We start from the raw sequence: 16,938 nt of genomic DNA, 5'->3' as shown, positions 1-16,938 counted from the left end.
TGCCCGTATTCTTGGGGCGACAGATTTCCTGAAGCGATGAGGCGTTGTGCTGCCTTTCCTGCAGTCAGACGAGCGTGGATGTCTAGGGGTTCGATTCCAAGTAGGGTTTCGAGTGTGTTTGTTGGGGTTGACCTCAGCGTCCCTGTGATACAGAACAAAGCCTGTCGCTGAGTCTTTTCCATAAGCTTATGATACGTTTTCTTTCCGGTAGCTTGCCACCACACTAAGACTCCATACAGCAGCGTTGGTCGTACCACCGAGATGTAAATCCAGTGCATCAGAGCAGGAGACAGGCCCCATGTGCTGCTGAGCATCTTCTTGGATGCTTAAAGCGCAATGCCCAAGTATTTGACTTTTATTTTTGGGGTTAACCTAGTTTGATTGATCCTTGGTCCATATCGGTACCTTGTACCTCTTGGTAAAGAGGATCAGGTCCGTCTTGTCCGCGTTGATACTGAGTATTACTTCTTCCGCCCACTCGCGTATGTCCCTGATTGTACGTTCCATTAAGCAGCTGAGGGTCGATGGACAGACACCCGTAATAAGTATGCTTATGTCGTCCGCATAAGCTGTTATTATCGGGGTCTTCCTTTCGTATCTCTTAATGACCACCGGATTCCACAGGAGGGGCGACAGGACTCCACCTTGGGGTGTGCCTGTTTTACCATGGAAGCGGTGCCCCACTCTGATTGCACTCGTCTGCAACCCAGGAGGTTCCTTTTCCACAGGTTGATTGCTGGGTGTGTATTAGTCGCTACCAGGCGATTTGTTATTGCTTTCGTAGTCACGTTGTTAAATGCTCCGGAGATGACCACGAATACTCCCAGTGCATACTTTTTATTGTGAAGGGCTTTCTCAATGGTAGCTACTACCGAGTGTAGTGCATGCTGGTTGGTTGACATCAGTCCTCCTACATCATTCCTGATGTGTAAGTCCAGCAGCTTTTCTAGTGTTTTTAATATAAAGGAGGTGAGGCTTATCGGTCTATAGTCCTTGGGACTCGCATGGCTGCACTTTCCTGCCTTTGGGAGGAAGACAACTCTCGAGGTTCTCCATTGGATAGGGATATAGCCAGTACTTATACAAGCTGTGAATATTGCGGAGAGCCATGGGGTAATCGCCTCTTTGGTCACCTGCATCATGGCTGGGAATACCCCGTCAAGTCCTGGTGCTTTTGTGCCCGCCAAGGAGTCTATTGCCCAGTGGATTCGCTTGGTGGTTAACAGATCTGTTGGGGGGTGTTTTTCCTCGGTTGCTAGGTCCTGGTGCTCTTTGGCATCAGCGACCTCGGTGCAACCAGGGAAATGTTCCTCCATTAGTGCTGTTAGGGCTTCGTCACTGCCTTCTGTCCACTGTCCGTCATCTAACTTTAATTGGCTTTGTATGGTAGGCTGCTTAGAGAGCAGCTTCCGAACCCGTGAGGTTTCTGGTACTTTCTCGATGTTGGAGCAGAAGGTCCTCCACGAGCTCCGTTGTGCTTTGCGTATTTCCTTCTTGTAGCTCCCAAGTAGGAGTCTGTATTCCTCATAGACGATACCTTCGTTCGCTTGTTTGGCGATCTTAAAGAATTCCTTGAGGTTGTTCCTTTGGAGAGAGAGATCTCGGTTCCACCAGAGTGGCTTGGACCTCTTCTTCGTTCTCGAGGGTTTGCACGATGCATGGTAGGCGTTCAGTAACTCGTTGGATAGGGTCTTTAGGGACTTCTCTATATCCTCCGCAGATTTCACTGAGCCCGGATTCGCGAGCTTCGAAGTAACTGTCTTTTTAAACTTTTCCCAGTTTGTGTTCCGGGGGTTTCTATAGACTGTTATCTTCGAAGAGTGTTCGAATTCGCACTTGAACTGAATGTACTTATGGTCTGAGAAGGATGGTCTTTCGAGGACTCTTCAGTCAGATACCAAAGTAATCTTTCCCGTGACGACAGTTAGGTCTAGTACGTTTGACGAGGTGGGACCTACGAAGGTGTGTTCCTCCCCCACGTTTGCTACGTCTAAGTTAGTGGATAAGATAAAGTCTAGGAGTGACTCAACTCTGTCATTGATGTCGGTGCTTCCCCACACATTGTGGTGGGCATTGGCGTCCGTCCCGATGACGAGTTGATAGTTTTTGGTGCCGGCTTCTGTCACCAGGCTCCTGAGTTCGTCGGGTGGTGCGGGTCTGTCGTGAGCCATGTAGCAGGAAGCCACCAGAAGGCGCTTTTCCTCACTTTCCAGCATCACAACCGTCAGGTCATCCGTGCTGTAATGAGACATAAGGTAAGCATGGATTCACTTTCGTACGAGTACGACGGTTCTATTCCTGCTTACCGATGTTGTAGAACAAGATGTGATTTGAGGACTTTAGTCCGGCCAATGAGTTGCCTGACGCAATCCAGGGCTCCTGGACTAAAGCTATATCGGCGAGCCTTTGCCCCATGGCGATGAGGAGCTCCGCCGACGCTACCTTGCTTTTATGCAGCTGCAGCACACTCAGCATGGGTGGCTGGCTCAATTGCACCTGACGGGTTGACTACCAGCGTCAGGTCACCGTCGTCCTCTTCTTCCTCTGCGTCTTCGAGCGCAAGACCCTGGGCGGCCTAAACGATGGACTCGAGACCTAAGTCCCATTCCACCTCGCCAGCCTGTAGGGTGTGCGCGTGCTTGTCTTCGGGGTGGCGCTTTTTGAGGCGCAGGTATACGCTACCCATGCCCCGCGCCATCTTCCCGAATTTGGGGTACAGCAGGTCCTCTGCTTCCATATTTATTTGGAGGATCACACATTGGCCCCCCTCGTTGGGTAGTGGGCTACCAATGTGTAGGATCCTCCAATCGGTCGTTGGCACGTCCGCGTTTTGCCGCTGAAGGAGCTTCAGCGCTCGATCCCCCTGGATTGTGATGGGGAAGAGTACCTTCGCCTTAGGCTTGGACGGGATAAGCTCCCGGTCCACAACCTCCAGCTTGGCCCCCTCCCACATCGCCTCCAGTTGGCAGACCGTACGCGTCAGCCACCTTAGGGTTGGATCGTCGTTGCACTTTAGGATCTTAACCCCATTTAGCCACCCAGCACCATCGAACGTGGGCACTGGGGCCGCGGACTCTTCCTCCATATGTGCAAACAGTGCGTCGACGAGACGCGCGTGCACCAGCTTCCACTGTGCCGCGGTCATCTTGCCGTTCTTCTCGCTCCGGTCGATGAGTGCCACGATCAGATGTCGTTTGGTCACATCGCTGACCTTCGCTTTCGGCTTTGTTGGCTTCTTGGCCGCTTTCGGTGTAGGGGCTGCACTCTTTGGCCCGCATTGCCGCTTGCACTCTCAGTCGAGCGTTGCCTCTTGGTGGCCATCATCTCCTCCACCTTATTGGCATATTCGCCAATCGACGCCCTCCTTTGTGGCATCTGAGCGTAGTGCAGCCGGCCCTCCTCTACTCGCTGCTCGGCCCAGGCTAGCTTGACTTTCTCCGCATGGGAGATGTCTGCTTTACCTTGCAGCCGGCTTTTGATGTTGAGGGCCGCTTTGTACTGTGCTTTGGCTTTCATCCCCTCCTTGGAACGTTTCGGCCCTTCCCTACGCAGGGAGCTGGTGCCTGGTTCCGGCGAGCGGAGAAGGCTCTCTTCCTCCGTCCTGCTTAGAGAGATCACGCTCCCCAGATCCGTGTCTGTTTCGACTATGACATCTGTGCGGCTCAATTTGCAGGCTGTGGAGTCAGTTGTCGTTGTGGCAGTAGCTATACAACTGTCCTGGCCTGCTCCCGCCAAGGCCGAGGTGTGACCGCTGGCGACACGCAGAGAGGATCGCTCCTCCCCGTGCCCGCCGTTGGTAGCAGTCATACTTCCCACCGACGTTTGGGTTGACATCCCAACCCGTGCTTGCTCCTTCTTCGCTCCATAGTTGGCCCGAGGGTCCATACCGGTTAATATTTTTCGGAGGAACCACCCCCTAGCGTTTTAGGCCTGACCGCCAGGCACCTCTAGCCATGGTCCTGGTTCGGTTCCCCCGACTTTAAATCGGGAAGTCGCCGGACCACTGCCTTAGCTAGACACTGCATTACCCCGGACAGAGCAGGCGACAGTGCATTACCCTTGCCCGGGGTATAGCTAAAGCCCGCAGCTGCACACGCATTCATCGATGTGAACCGTTTTGCATTGAACCGTCGCATCGCATGATCTTTCAATTCCAATTTGTTTCGACTTAGTAGGAAAATAGAAGCATAACCAACCGCACGCTTATCGCTGTACCGCCGCATATCAACCCCCGCTGTTAACACATAACTAATCGCCGATATTATATAATCATCAAATATATTAAATAAAACCTAGTAAAATTTATACAGTCCACTCATTCATAACCAATGACATTGTTCACTGAGCTGATGTCCAACCTCACAGCTTATAGAAATGCCGACTGCATGGCCGACCAAGTCATGGAGAACATGGAGGCAGCATGCACTGCCACCATGGCTCAGAGGAGGAACTACAGTCGTCAACACCAACCAGTGTTCTGGTGGAACGAGAGTATTGCTGAGTTACGCGGGGAATGCAATCCAGCACGACGCCGCTACCAGCGCTCGCGGAAGCACTGCCTTTCCGCAATGGCAATCTACGCTTAGGGACTGCAGAACGGCTCTCAAGGCCGCCATAAGGGACAGCAAACGCCTGAAGTTAGACTCTGCGGAGCATGGGAAGGGCATACAAGTTGGTGACAAATAGACTGTGCGCAAAGATGCAGGCACCCCCATCGGACTCCGTCACGGCCAGATTCATCGTGGAGGAGCTTTTTCCGTTCAGGGCAGACCACATCGACGATTTCCGTTGCCTCCCACTGCAATCGCTTAATCCGGCCCACATCAAGGAGGTGTCTCTCGAGGAAGTCGCACGCGCAGCCAGGAGCTTTAGCCCGCACAAGGCACCTGGGCCGGACTCGCCCTTTCCACGCGCCCGGAAATCTGTGTAAAGCTGCTCAACCAGTGCCTTCGTGAAGGAGTGTTTTCTGCTAGGTGGAAGATTCAGAAGCTGGTGCTCATTCCCAAGCCAGGCAAACCGCCGGGGACAGCGTCGTCGTATAGGCCAATCTGTCTAATCAACACTGCGGAAAAACTGCTTGAGAATGTAAGTTTCCCGCGACTGGAATGTTCCATCGCTGAGGCTGGAAAAGGCGGCTGTGGCTGTCCTAGTGGTGACAAAAGACTTGTCCGTCGTGGAGACGACCTGCAACCAGACAATAGCGCTTATCCAACAGTGGCTGGATCTGGTCGGGCTCGAACTCGCAACTCTCAAAACCGGGGCAGTGCTGGTGTCCAGTCGAAAGAAATTCGAGACGGCCAACATCTCAGTGGCAGGCACCTTAGTATCATCTAAGCGTGCAATCAAGCACCTTGTAGTCTTGGTAGACACACGGTTCTGCTTTCGAGAGCACTTGGCCTACATAAGCAAGAAGGCGGCGACCAGCAACGGTGCACTCTCGAGAATAATGCTGACCACCCCAGGACCAAAGCAAAGGCGACGATAACAACTAACGGGTGTGACGAGATCGGTGATGCTATATGCGGCACCAATCTGGACAAAGGCCCTGCAAACAGCGAGCTACGCCCGGGGACTGGCAACCGCACCGCCTCTCTTCGTTACGGAACACCAATGCCTTCCGAACAGTCTCGGACGAAGCAGCGCACGTAATCGCGGGCTTTGCACTCCTGGAATACCTGGCTGAGGAGCGGTCCAGGCAACGCATGGCAGAGGTATGGACGCGGCTGTCAAAAGGCAGGTGCATCAGAGCCTCAGAAAGTGGCAACAACGCTGGGACATGACTCCTAAAGGGCGATGGACTCACCAGCTCATCCTAACCATCGACGCGTATGTTAATAGGAAGAATGGACAAGTCAACTTTTACCTGACTCAGCTCCTCAGTGGCCACGGTTGCTTCTGAAGCTATCTTCACCGCTTCGAGCATGAGGTCTCCGCAGAGTGCTCTTGGTGCGGGCACAACGTGGAGGAGGATGCCGAGCATATCATATTTGCGTGTGACAGATTCTCAGCGCGACGTCATCGGCTGGAAGAAGCCCAGTGCGGGGCATTAACCAAGCAAATCCTGGTGTTTCTGTCCCCGGATAACTGGGAGGCGACTAGCAACTTCGCGGCAATCATCATGGCAGAATAGCGCACTGTTGAACGCCAGAGAAAGGTGTAGCTAGGCTAAGCAAAGCCTCCACATGAGTGAAGCACGGCCGTACCACACATGTTTGGCTCAAATAGCCCAACTTCTATTTTTTCATTAATTATAAAATAAGCTGTACATATACATATGAGTCCCCACAAACCGCCGACTAATCATACCCGATCACGCGGACTTCCCCCGCTCCAGACCAAGCGACCGGTCAGGTGCAGTCTTCCGGGTTCATTAACCACGAAGAAATGACACCGCAAAAGCCCACGACACGCGCCAACGGCTAATCCGCCAAGTCACCAAAACGTGAGGAATAAGACCCGGTCGTCCTACGCGGAAGCGCTCGCAGCAACGGCGGGCGTATAAATAGACGCCGACCAAGAAACCCAGCCCCGAGTACAGACGTTGTACCGAGCTATAACCCAAACTTACGTAAAAACCCCGGCTCGAAGTCCAGAGGTCACTACACGCAACGGCGCGGACTCACAAAAATATCAGTGTTTAAGTGCTAAGAAAAAAGTTATAATAAAGTCTTACCAAAGTAACCAAATAATATCAACCGCGTAAGTCATTCCAAGGCCGAGGCACCGACATTATCCCATTCTACGTCCCTCCTGCACCGTCCAACGTACGCTACAAGAGACTCTCGCCCAAGTCCCGCTACATCCTCTCCACAATAAGCCAACCCGGACACCTCCCCTAAAGTTCCATCTATTCTAAAAATTTCCTGTGGATTGACCCCTGGACGTGACTGAGCTTACTTCAGCCTGAAATAGGTCCATCACAAAAGGGGGCCCGAGCAGGGACCTAAGGAGACGTCGACGAAGGGTTTGTGGACTAAAAACCCGCGGCCGCCAGAGAAACCGGAAAACAACGCAGAAAAAAAAACCCCGACCTCGCGAAATTCCAGCGCAACGAGCTGACGAAAGCGCGGCACAGCGACAGAGAAACGCGAACAGTGCTATTGCCCTCCGAGAAGAAATTCGAAGAATTTCCCTAGTGACGGGAAAACGAGAACCAAGCGAAACAACAGACGCGAGCCATAAGCAGAACAATGGGGATCGACAACACAGGGGTGAGTACCAGCTGGATACACAAACGCCGTCGAGAGGAGCTGGAAGCCTTCGCGGAAGAACTCGGGTTCAGCTGCGAAGGCAACGTGGAAGATTTGCGAAGGAATTTCGCCGAACTAGTCGAAGCTTGGATTAGATTGAGCGCCTCTTGTACCGATTTCCGCCAGGTGGTTCTAGTCTTTTTCCTGCCTCCCCGGTACTTCTAGCAATTGGAAGACCAAATTAAAGACCTCAAACAGGCGGCGTTCAAAGATTTCGTACGCCGGGTACGCCGCCGCCAAGGAACTTAACCGCATCTATGACAACACCCTCCCGGCGTATCAAATATATGTGCGAAGACACGAACTGCGAAGTCTGGCGCAACTGACGATGTTGACCACAGAGTTTAAGAGTATACAGGAGCGAAACATCCCAGCAACGCGCATCCCCCCTCGACAAACTCCACGATACGCGCAGCCAACGACACAACAGGCGCCAAACAAAAGCGGTACAAATCGAGCCCCCTTTCGAAAACCCCACTAGAACGCCCCACAGCCCGCAAGGAGACCACACCAAGCCAGTACTCCAGCACAGGAAGCTACGCATCGGATGATCACCACGCCCATCGCCAACCCACACGCGGCCTGTCGACGTTGTGGGGAAGTTGGACATGTTTCTCGCGACTGCGCTAACCCTTCCATCCTCTTCTGTTGGGAATGCGGTAAGCGCGGAATACGGACCGCGGATTGTTGCCGCCGAGACCCGTCGGGAAACGATTCGCATCCCCGGCTGACACAGGAACAGCCAGGCACGACGCTTCCTCATGTGCATGGTGGGTTCTTTATAGACTAAAATTTTCCTGGGCATTCCTTAAATTGTTTTGAAACCCCTAATAGGGGCTCAAGTAATACGAAATTCAAGTTTGCTATGCGGTGCAGCTTTTTCTTTTCATTCATTGCCATTAATTAACATATTCCTGAACTAATAGTCAGTGGTGCAGAGTACATAAGTTACCTTTATTCGATACTTGCACTATCGACTGTAGATAGCCGCATATGCTTACGCACGGCAGCGGTCGTTCTTTCGTCTTTCTATGCAGCCTTCTTCGTTTCGTTTCTATAGCTATACGATCTTGTTCTCTCGCGCTCTATATCTTTATCTATCGCTCGTACTTGGCTTAGAAGCAGCCCGAGCTGTTTTAACGCTCTCCTTCAATCGCGTTCTCTCGCTCAAATTAGGTCACAGGTACTTCAATCCCCCTTAAAAATAATAAACTTGGGCTTTCAAATGTATAATTAATTTTTTTTTTGGGGATTTACTTTAAAACTCAGGAAAAGACGAAAAAAGAGTTAGCGTTGTATAAATTGGGCAATTTAAGGTATCATTTATTAAACTCTATGTATAAACGGCTAAGGTACAGCCGTTGAACGAAACCTGCTAAAATCGCATTTTACAGTTCCGAGTATGTACCGTTCTTGGGGAAAAAGTTTCTTGAGCTTCTTCAGCGGCGTATGTTGCGATCTATTTATTTAAAAGGCGAAGATTTTTAGGTTTAACATAATATATATTTTTATTGTGGTGGTTTATGGAATATCGAAGAAAAGCGAAAGATGTGCGCACTTGATAGCGATAAAGGATTATACCGATTCAAGACGGTGTCGATTGAAGACGCGGGGGGTCGATTCAAGACTATGTAAGATGTATTAAAACGTTTAAGATGTATTATAAGAAGGTATTCGAGATGCAAGGAGTGCTAGGTGCAGACTGAATTCAAGGTCAGGGGGCCGAATCGCCCATGCCCTAATGCATGCGAGACTTTGAGAGACACGAGAAGGAGCATATGTATATGTATGTGCATATATGGGTCACAGTGTGGTACAGTGGGCAGGGCAAACAACAAAGAATTATAGTGATTTATTTTGTTGCTGTACAACTGGCTATAATATATGAATTATAGGGCATATTGGGCTGCGTAACCCAACAAAGTTCTTAGTTCAAAGTTTTCATTTTCTTCCCACATAATAAAAAATACTCCCTATTTTTATAGCCGTTACTTAGCTTAGGGATAAATTAGATAAATTTGTGGGGAAGGTGGAGGTGTGTAACACCGAAAAGAAAGCGTTTCTGACTCCATAAAGTATATATATTCTTGATCAGTATCAATAGCCGAGTCGATAAGTTATGTCCGTCTGTCCTGTTTAAAGCCTGGTTCTCAGAGACTATAAGAGCTGGAGAAACGAAATTTTGTCTCCAGCCTCCTGTGATATCGCACTGATACAAGTGTTTCTCAACACCTAACACCTAAAAACTTTATCGTTTGCTTTTATGTTTTTGTTGAATTTTCTTTGAAAATTCATATACATAAAATTATGAGCGATTACGATTCATTATTACATAAGATTATATAAGATTATAAGCGATTACACTAGACAACAAAATTTAATTTCTTTTTTCGCTGAGAACCAAACCGAATTTCTGATAGATTTGGGTCTTTCAAAATGTTTCAACGCATTTTAAAACTGCCATTTTGCCGTTAAAATTAAAATGAAACATTTTGAAAGCCCCATATTCACAATCGTTTTCGATCAACATTCGTTAGCCTCAGGAAATTTTCGGCGTTTAAGCACACTTCGGTGCTAAAACATACATACATACACACATTGCTGGCAATTTGGCTGTCGAAACAATTCGATCAGTGCATTGCATTAGACAGTGCAGTGAACTATCTAATACATACAAGCAGAATAAAACGCAGAATCGCAGCACAAGGACCAACGTATCCCAATCATCGAAAAATTCCAATACCTTTGTGGATGTCTAGACAGTGCTGCGCTGGATACGATTCGTTCATTGGAACTTTTTGAAGAAAATTACAAGGCGTTGAATTTATTGAAGTTGCGATTCGATAATAAACTTTTGCATTTTCAGGCACACGTCAAGGCTATTTTCGGGCTGCAAGGGGTGGAGAAGGGCCAAGCTATCGGCTTGAGCGCGATCAGCGACAAAATTAATGCGCACTTGCGTGCTCTTCAGACCTTGGCAACCGCTCAGGAGATTTCGGACAGGTTTCGGACAGGACATTTAGGCACGAAATTGGACCGCATGACCAGCCGACCTCAAAATTGCCTCAGTGGTCAAGCATGGCCTCATTTTTGGCAGCAAGATGTCGGATGCTGGGGAATTGGGGAACAGCTATGGTAACAAGTCCTAGCCAGCAGGGGGGAGAAGACAAACATATCACCCTTAATACATCCAGGAACGACACATCCTAACCCTACATGTAAACATTGCAATTCCTCCGAGCATTACATATCTAGATGTCAGGCATTCCTAAATCTCTCTGCGTTTGAACGATATAAAGAAAAAAAGAAGAGCTGATAATGATTGAACAGCCCCAACAAAAGCATTGCCAGGCCAACATCACACACTGCTCCACATCCCATCGGGAACTGGAGCTTCATCTTCCTTCTTCTTCGTTATGGAGCACTTATCCATTATCGTGCCATTTTGCATTCTGCGTCGCAGGCAAACTTTATAACATCCAGGCTTGATAAACAGTTGCAGTTGGATCATCGTTCCTCTTATTTTAACATCTCCGGTATTGGAGATTCCATTCTACTTTCGAGCAAGTCTGTACATATAGTTGAACAATCCCAGGATGCAAGCTTTCCAGATTCTTGGCCAATTCCGAAATTGGCCAATTGTCAGGAAGCATTAATAACTCGGAGAATTAGTGTGCAGTGTTAGCCGCTTTTGAAAATTTCTCTCGCATCTCTTATGACGTTTTTTGACCCACAACGCTTGAGTACCATAAGTTGACTCAACAATGGCGCCAGGAGGCAGCCGATCGAGAGCAGTAATGCAGGAAGGAGCTTCACGAGTGCCAGGAGCAAGTGCAAAAACTGCGATTGGAGAATTATGAACCTACATATCCACGCTAAATGAAATGCAAACTTCAACATTGGAAATTTCTACCTTTCTAAATTGTCTGCCATTCTATGCAATTACAGAGGTTCCCGATGATCAAGATTCACCTACGACACGCCGCCTTCGTAAAGAAGCGCCGATTGGTGCATTCGACGATTATCCCAGTGTAGCCGTCATCCGCGCCCAAGTTAGCGTCTTCAAGAGGGCCGCTGGGAAGATAGCGGTTCTGCCTCTTCAGAAGCCTTTGCCTTCTAACGGGGGGTGATTGTTTGGAGCAGAACATCGCAGATTAGCTGCTTGCCGTATAACAGCCAATTATTGGCCTTCAGCCGCTTGTTCTGTAAGCCGCTAATTTGTATGTCACTCGAATGTTTGTTAAAGCGTTCTCTCGAAGCTCGCTCCTCGTTATTTCCGCTTTGTGTCTACCTACCCATGTCTGCCGAGCGAAGCTGCGCTTAGCGATCGAATCAGCAATGTAAAGGGCAGGAAGGCTAATCTTGCAATTTAAATGTCGCGCAATAAAGTACATATCGCAATTTATGTATATTTAATCGAAGTAATTAGTCGTCCGATCGGAGAAAAAACCATTATCTCCACAGATGGATTTGATAACTTTAAAATTTTGTAATGAACTATGGCTGTTTTTATATGGCAAAGATTATTTTTTAATCTCTTAAAACTCGTATTTTTTAGATGTTTTTTGATGCAGTGCTTTTTTAAAATAACTTATCTTACATCTGGATTTATTGACCTTTGCAGTTCTGAAAAGCTGACAAATGCATCTATAAATCGGACCTGAACAATTTGTAGGTCCAGCTTACTGTCCGGGAAATATGAATATCAAAATTTTTATTTTAAAAATCTCGGAGAACGTCAAAGGAAGCTGTTTGTTTGTGTTTTTTAAATTTTAGTTATATAGTCTCGCAATGTCCCTATTTTTTAAATAAGCTCATTTAATTTTAAAGACAAAATTTTATAAACTTTAATACAGCCTGTGTTTGGAGCAGCAGCCGTTAATAACTCACGTATCTCTTAAGTTTTCTGTTATCGCGCTCAGCCTATGTACGCTCTCAGTGCATACACGCACACACCTATGTAAAGTTATTACTTTTTATAAGCCACTGCATCGACCCTTCCTTTTGTCTAGTCGGTCGTTCCTATTCGAGGCAGTCGGTCTTCAGTACTCTTTGTCGCCCAAAACGCCTAACACCTAAATCTGAGTCCACGGCCACGGCCACGGCCTCGAACAAAAAACACACAAACAATATCAAACAATAAACGCCAAATTGTAACCTTAAAAACGGAGCAATTTTTTTCTTTTAAATTTTGGAGTCATAGTTGCCGAAAAAGCTCGGCAGCTTCCAATAGCCTGTTTGTAGGGGGGCGGACCGAGAAGTAATTATCAATCGAAGAGGACGGTAATGTAGAATAACTCTAAGCACTCGTTGTAATAAGAAATGCCAAGAAACGGGGAGCGATGTGCGGATTGTAAGAGCGCACAGAACCGTCAGAGCGAGAGCGAGGCAGACGGCGATGTAACTGTCTGTTAACTGAGCGCGGTACCCAGCAGCGATAGCAGGCTGTTTTCCTGGGGTGCCAACAGCGTGGTTGCCCTGTTACAGCTGTTACCCTGAAAACAGTCATACCTGTCTTTACGTTTATGCAAACCTTCTATTTGATTTAATTTAACTAACCAGATTTTTTCTTATTTTTATAGATCAAAGACAAAAGAGTAAAGGCGGTTCTGGAAGTTGTTGTTCAACAACGTGCTGCATTTTGTAACTAATTTTATATATAAAATAAATTACTTAAATGAATTGATGATAAAAGACGAAAATAGAAAATAGTTTTTGTGCAGTCATGAAAATTAAGGAATGAAAACAACAAACTGCGTTTTGTTGGAAATATTATTGTATATAAGGAATATATTTTATTTATGCGAACTATAAATACGGGTATTTGTAAGCAGAAGCTAAATGCAAAATGCTTATTATGTTCTACGCTGTAATAGTCTGCATTAAAACGTATAAAATGTAAAATATTACTACAATACAATATATGTTGATCAATCTTTACTGTAAACTTAACTGAAAAAAGAAAAGATCTTTATGCACTAACTAAACAATATGTAGAAATAAGATAATTAAACCAAATTTACCCAGGTCCTAATATTATCAGTTTGTTTTTATACCCTTTTTGATTTTGGTCAAGTGTTTGCAATGAACAAAAGGCTACACATCCGACCTCACAACATTGTATATAAATATAATCCTTACCAGCTTAAACATAAGAGCGATAAAGCTATGGCAATCTGTCTGTACTTTAATCCTCTTGCCTGTTTTTATATGTACTAGACTTGGCAGAGACTACTGTATTTTGGCTGCAGGCTTCATAACCTCCAAGATCCAGGACATCCAAAATATAACTACATTTCGTTTTTTATATATATTGACAAGGCAGTAAGATTTTTGGAAACAGAATCATCTACTTGCCGTAGAAACTTTCGGTTGCGTTTTTTTTTTTGTGAAGTTTTCTATTTCTACCCCACGAGGTATACATATATAAGAGCCCTACATTAATACCAGGTATAACCACATGTAGTAGTGCTTTCGAGAATTACGCATTTTTAATTTAGCCACACTGGGACCTCCCCGAGTCACAAATAAAAATAGCTAGTATGTCTCTGAAAACACTCAAAACGTGTTTTTGCGTGGACATTAGTGTTGCGCTTATTTATAAAAGTTTAATTTTCAAAGGTCTCAGGGTATAAAAATGTTTCTTTTGTTATAAACCAATAAAATATAAAGTTTCAGTCTGATTCGACAACATTTAGAGGCGACTTGAGGTCAAAGTTCAAAAATACGATATTTGGCCAATGGTTCCTATGGCAGCTATGATATATATTGCTCTGATCGGATTGCATTTTTTTTTTGATATAGAACATCAAAATAAAATATAGCCCCCAAAATTTCAGCCCGATTGGTTATCATTTAAGCCAAAAATAAATAGTTAACATTCAACTTCTCATACTAATGTGCAAATTACACGTGCAGTGTATTTGTTCAATATTGCACTCGCAAATGCCATGTCGATGATGCAAATTGAAGAAGACAAGACATTTCTTGCACTGCAGCGCCAGACCCAAAGACTAGGGCATTTACTTGGACTATTAAGTTGAGCGCCAACTAAAGGATCAAGTCCGAAAGCGAATTGCGCGAATTGCTACTGAGATAGTTTCATTTAATGCCGGCAGTAAGATTATTATGTAACATATTCTGGAAGTGAGTGCGAATCCAGCGATTATTCGATGCATAATCATCTGGAAATGGAAATTTCGGATAACGAAACTGAACCGCCTGCAGCGAAAAGAGGCAGGAAAAATTGGTTTACCCAAATAGTTTTATCTTTTTTAGATAAGTGGACGATCACTAATAATGCAGCCATGCACTTGATTTCCGCTATAGCTGAAGCTTTAGGCCACGAAATCAGTGAATATGATATTAATAGGAGAGCAATACAGCGGGAAGATAACAGACAAAAAATATCTCTGTCGGCAAAACAAAACTGTCAAAATTTGGTAAAAGAACTTACGTATTCTTTTACAAGTTAGTCACGTTTATTCTCAGATGTCAGCAGTGGTTCATTGGGATGGTAAAATGTTTCCTGAACTGACTGCGCACGGCAAAGTTAAACGATTGTCAATCATTATTTCACATATGGAAGGCAAAAAACTTCTAGGAGTGCCAAAATATACATTTCACACGCAAAGTTTGTTGACCGAATGGGGAAAAGTTGGTAAAATCAAAACAGCCTGTTTTGATACAGCTGCATCCAATTCTGGATGACTTAATGGCGCTGCATTCTATCTAGAGCAACTATTAGACCGAAACCTTTTATACCTCCCGTGCACACATCACATCAGTTAAATATGTTTGCGGGCAGCCTTTGAGTCATGTGCCGAAGCTACATCAGGTACAGACGTTCCCCTCTTTGCCAGATTTAAAGATTCCTGGAACACTATTGCACAAGCCAAGTTTTGGTTTGGTGTGACTGATCAGTTGCAACGCATTTAAATGACAGAACAAATGCAATAATTAACTTCTGTCAAGTTGAATTGAGAAAACATCATGCGCGTACTGATTATGTTGAGTTGTTGGAGTTAACTCTAATTTATTTTGGGATCGGCTCCAAAAGGTCATCGTTTTCGACTCCCTGGATAAATGCACCATTTTCTGGATGCCTAAGGCGATTTATACCTTAAAAATATATATTTTTCGAGAGGAGTTTACGTTGACAACTCGAGAAAAATAATGTTTGCGCGACGTATATATTTTTATAGTACGTTTTTATATAAATTATTGGTTCCGGTCAACATTAGCTATTGAAGCTCCAAATCTGGACTTTCCATTCATATGCGAAATGTACACTTATAAAGAAGTTAATCCGATAATTGGAAACGTTGTTCTAAAAAAGACTTGCAGCCATTTGTGGTATTTATCTGATGAAAATATCGCACTTGCATTGTTTGACGATAAAGTTACTTTCATGGATAAACAAGAAATGGCGAAGCAACTCTTGGTACTTTGTGTTGGCCAAGATGATGTCGAAACTTCTGCAAAACGCCTAATTTGAAAAGAAAAACATTTGCCTACGTTCAAGACTCTCTACCTACAACGAGACTTTCTGATTTTGTGAGACCTAATTCTGCTACATTTTTCGATCGCTTTTATGTTGCCAAAGATTTTTTAACTGACGACCCTTCAGAATGGCATAGACATGAAAATTTTCAAAATGCTTTGAAAATATTTAAAAATCTAAAAGTGGTTAATAATTTAGCCGAACGTTCTGTTAAACTTATGCAAGACGATAACCAAATACTAACCAAAAAAGAAGATGAGTTTTAGAAGTTGCTAAACGTCGCAAAAGAATATGCTAGTCAATATCCATTGAATAATAAAAATGCGTTAATATAATCCAAAATGGTCGTTTAACTTTTTATTGTTGGCTTAAATGTTAACCATTCGGGCTGAAATTGTGGGGATTGGATTATATTTTAATGTTCTAAATCACAAAAAAATGTAATCCGATCAGAGCAATATATGGTATAGCTGCCATAGAAACCATTGGCCAAATATCGTATTTTTGAAATTTGATCTCCACCTCTAAACGTTGTCGAATCGGGCTGAAACTTTATATTTTATTGTTTTATAACAAAAGGAAAATTTTTAGACCCTGGGACTTTTGATTCCGACACATTTTTTTCGCCCATACAAATAAGCGCAAGCCTAGTACTATAAATAGTATAGTAAGGGAAAGAGACAGAAAGAAAATTTCAAAATTTTATTTAAAAAAAATGTACATAGGCTTTTTTGGTAGATCTTCCCGCTTGCGTACTAGCAGAGATAGATACACTCAAATAAATATTAATATTATGTTTTCTTCCCACCAGAAAATCAAAGGGAGAACGCAAATGGAAAGTGAGAATTTCGTATATATCTCAGTAAAAAAGCCAACGCTCGTTGTGAGTGAGCGTTCTGAAGAATGAAACAACTTCTCACGAATTGGAAGACTGTAGTATACATAATACTAAAGACTATACAACTACCAAGATTTAAGACCGAAAGATCCTACGTTGTAGGGCATAGGACCGAGCCCAGACGAGCTGAACAGATGAAGCCAAGTGGGCAGCGGTCCGAGACGAAGCATAGGTGAAAAGAAAATTGAAACCCCACGCGCACCCTCTGTCCCTCTGGTCTTATTTTGGTCCTTCATGAAAAATCTTTTTATTGTATAGTCTTTGAGATTACATCATCTTCGTCAAAG

General features: G+C 45.1%; 1 protein-coding gene across 5 annotated transcripts in view; it reads left to right on the top strand.

Moving 5' to 3' along the window:
• The window catches only part of LOC117186459, a 344,253-nt gene extending 329,657 nt beyond the window's left edge, over nucleotides 1-14,596 (top strand). For 4 of the 5 annotated variants that reach the window (XM_033387321.1, XM_033387319.1, XM_033387318.1 and 1 more), the window contains one exon: nucleotides 12,833-14,596. In XM_033387321.1, coding sequence (XP_033243212.1) covers nucleotides 12,833-12,897 — 65 coding nt within the window. In that variant the 3' untranslated portion in view covers nucleotides 12,898-14,596. Of the gene's footprint in view, nucleotides 1-11,874; nucleotides 12,393-12,832 lie in introns of those variants that run through there. The other variant, XM_033387322.1, reaches the window with a different exon arrangement.
• Nucleotides 14,597-16,938: the final 2,342 nt, after the last annotated feature.

Source organism: Drosophila miranda, chromosome XR (assembly GCF_003369915.1).
Source record: "Drosophila miranda strain MSH22 chromosome XR, D.miranda_PacBio2.1, whole genome shotgun sequence".
NCBI lineage: Eukaryota > Metazoa > Arthropoda > Insecta > Diptera > Drosophilidae > Drosophila > Drosophila miranda.
This window is presented reverse-complemented; position numbering and strand designations above follow the sequence as displayed.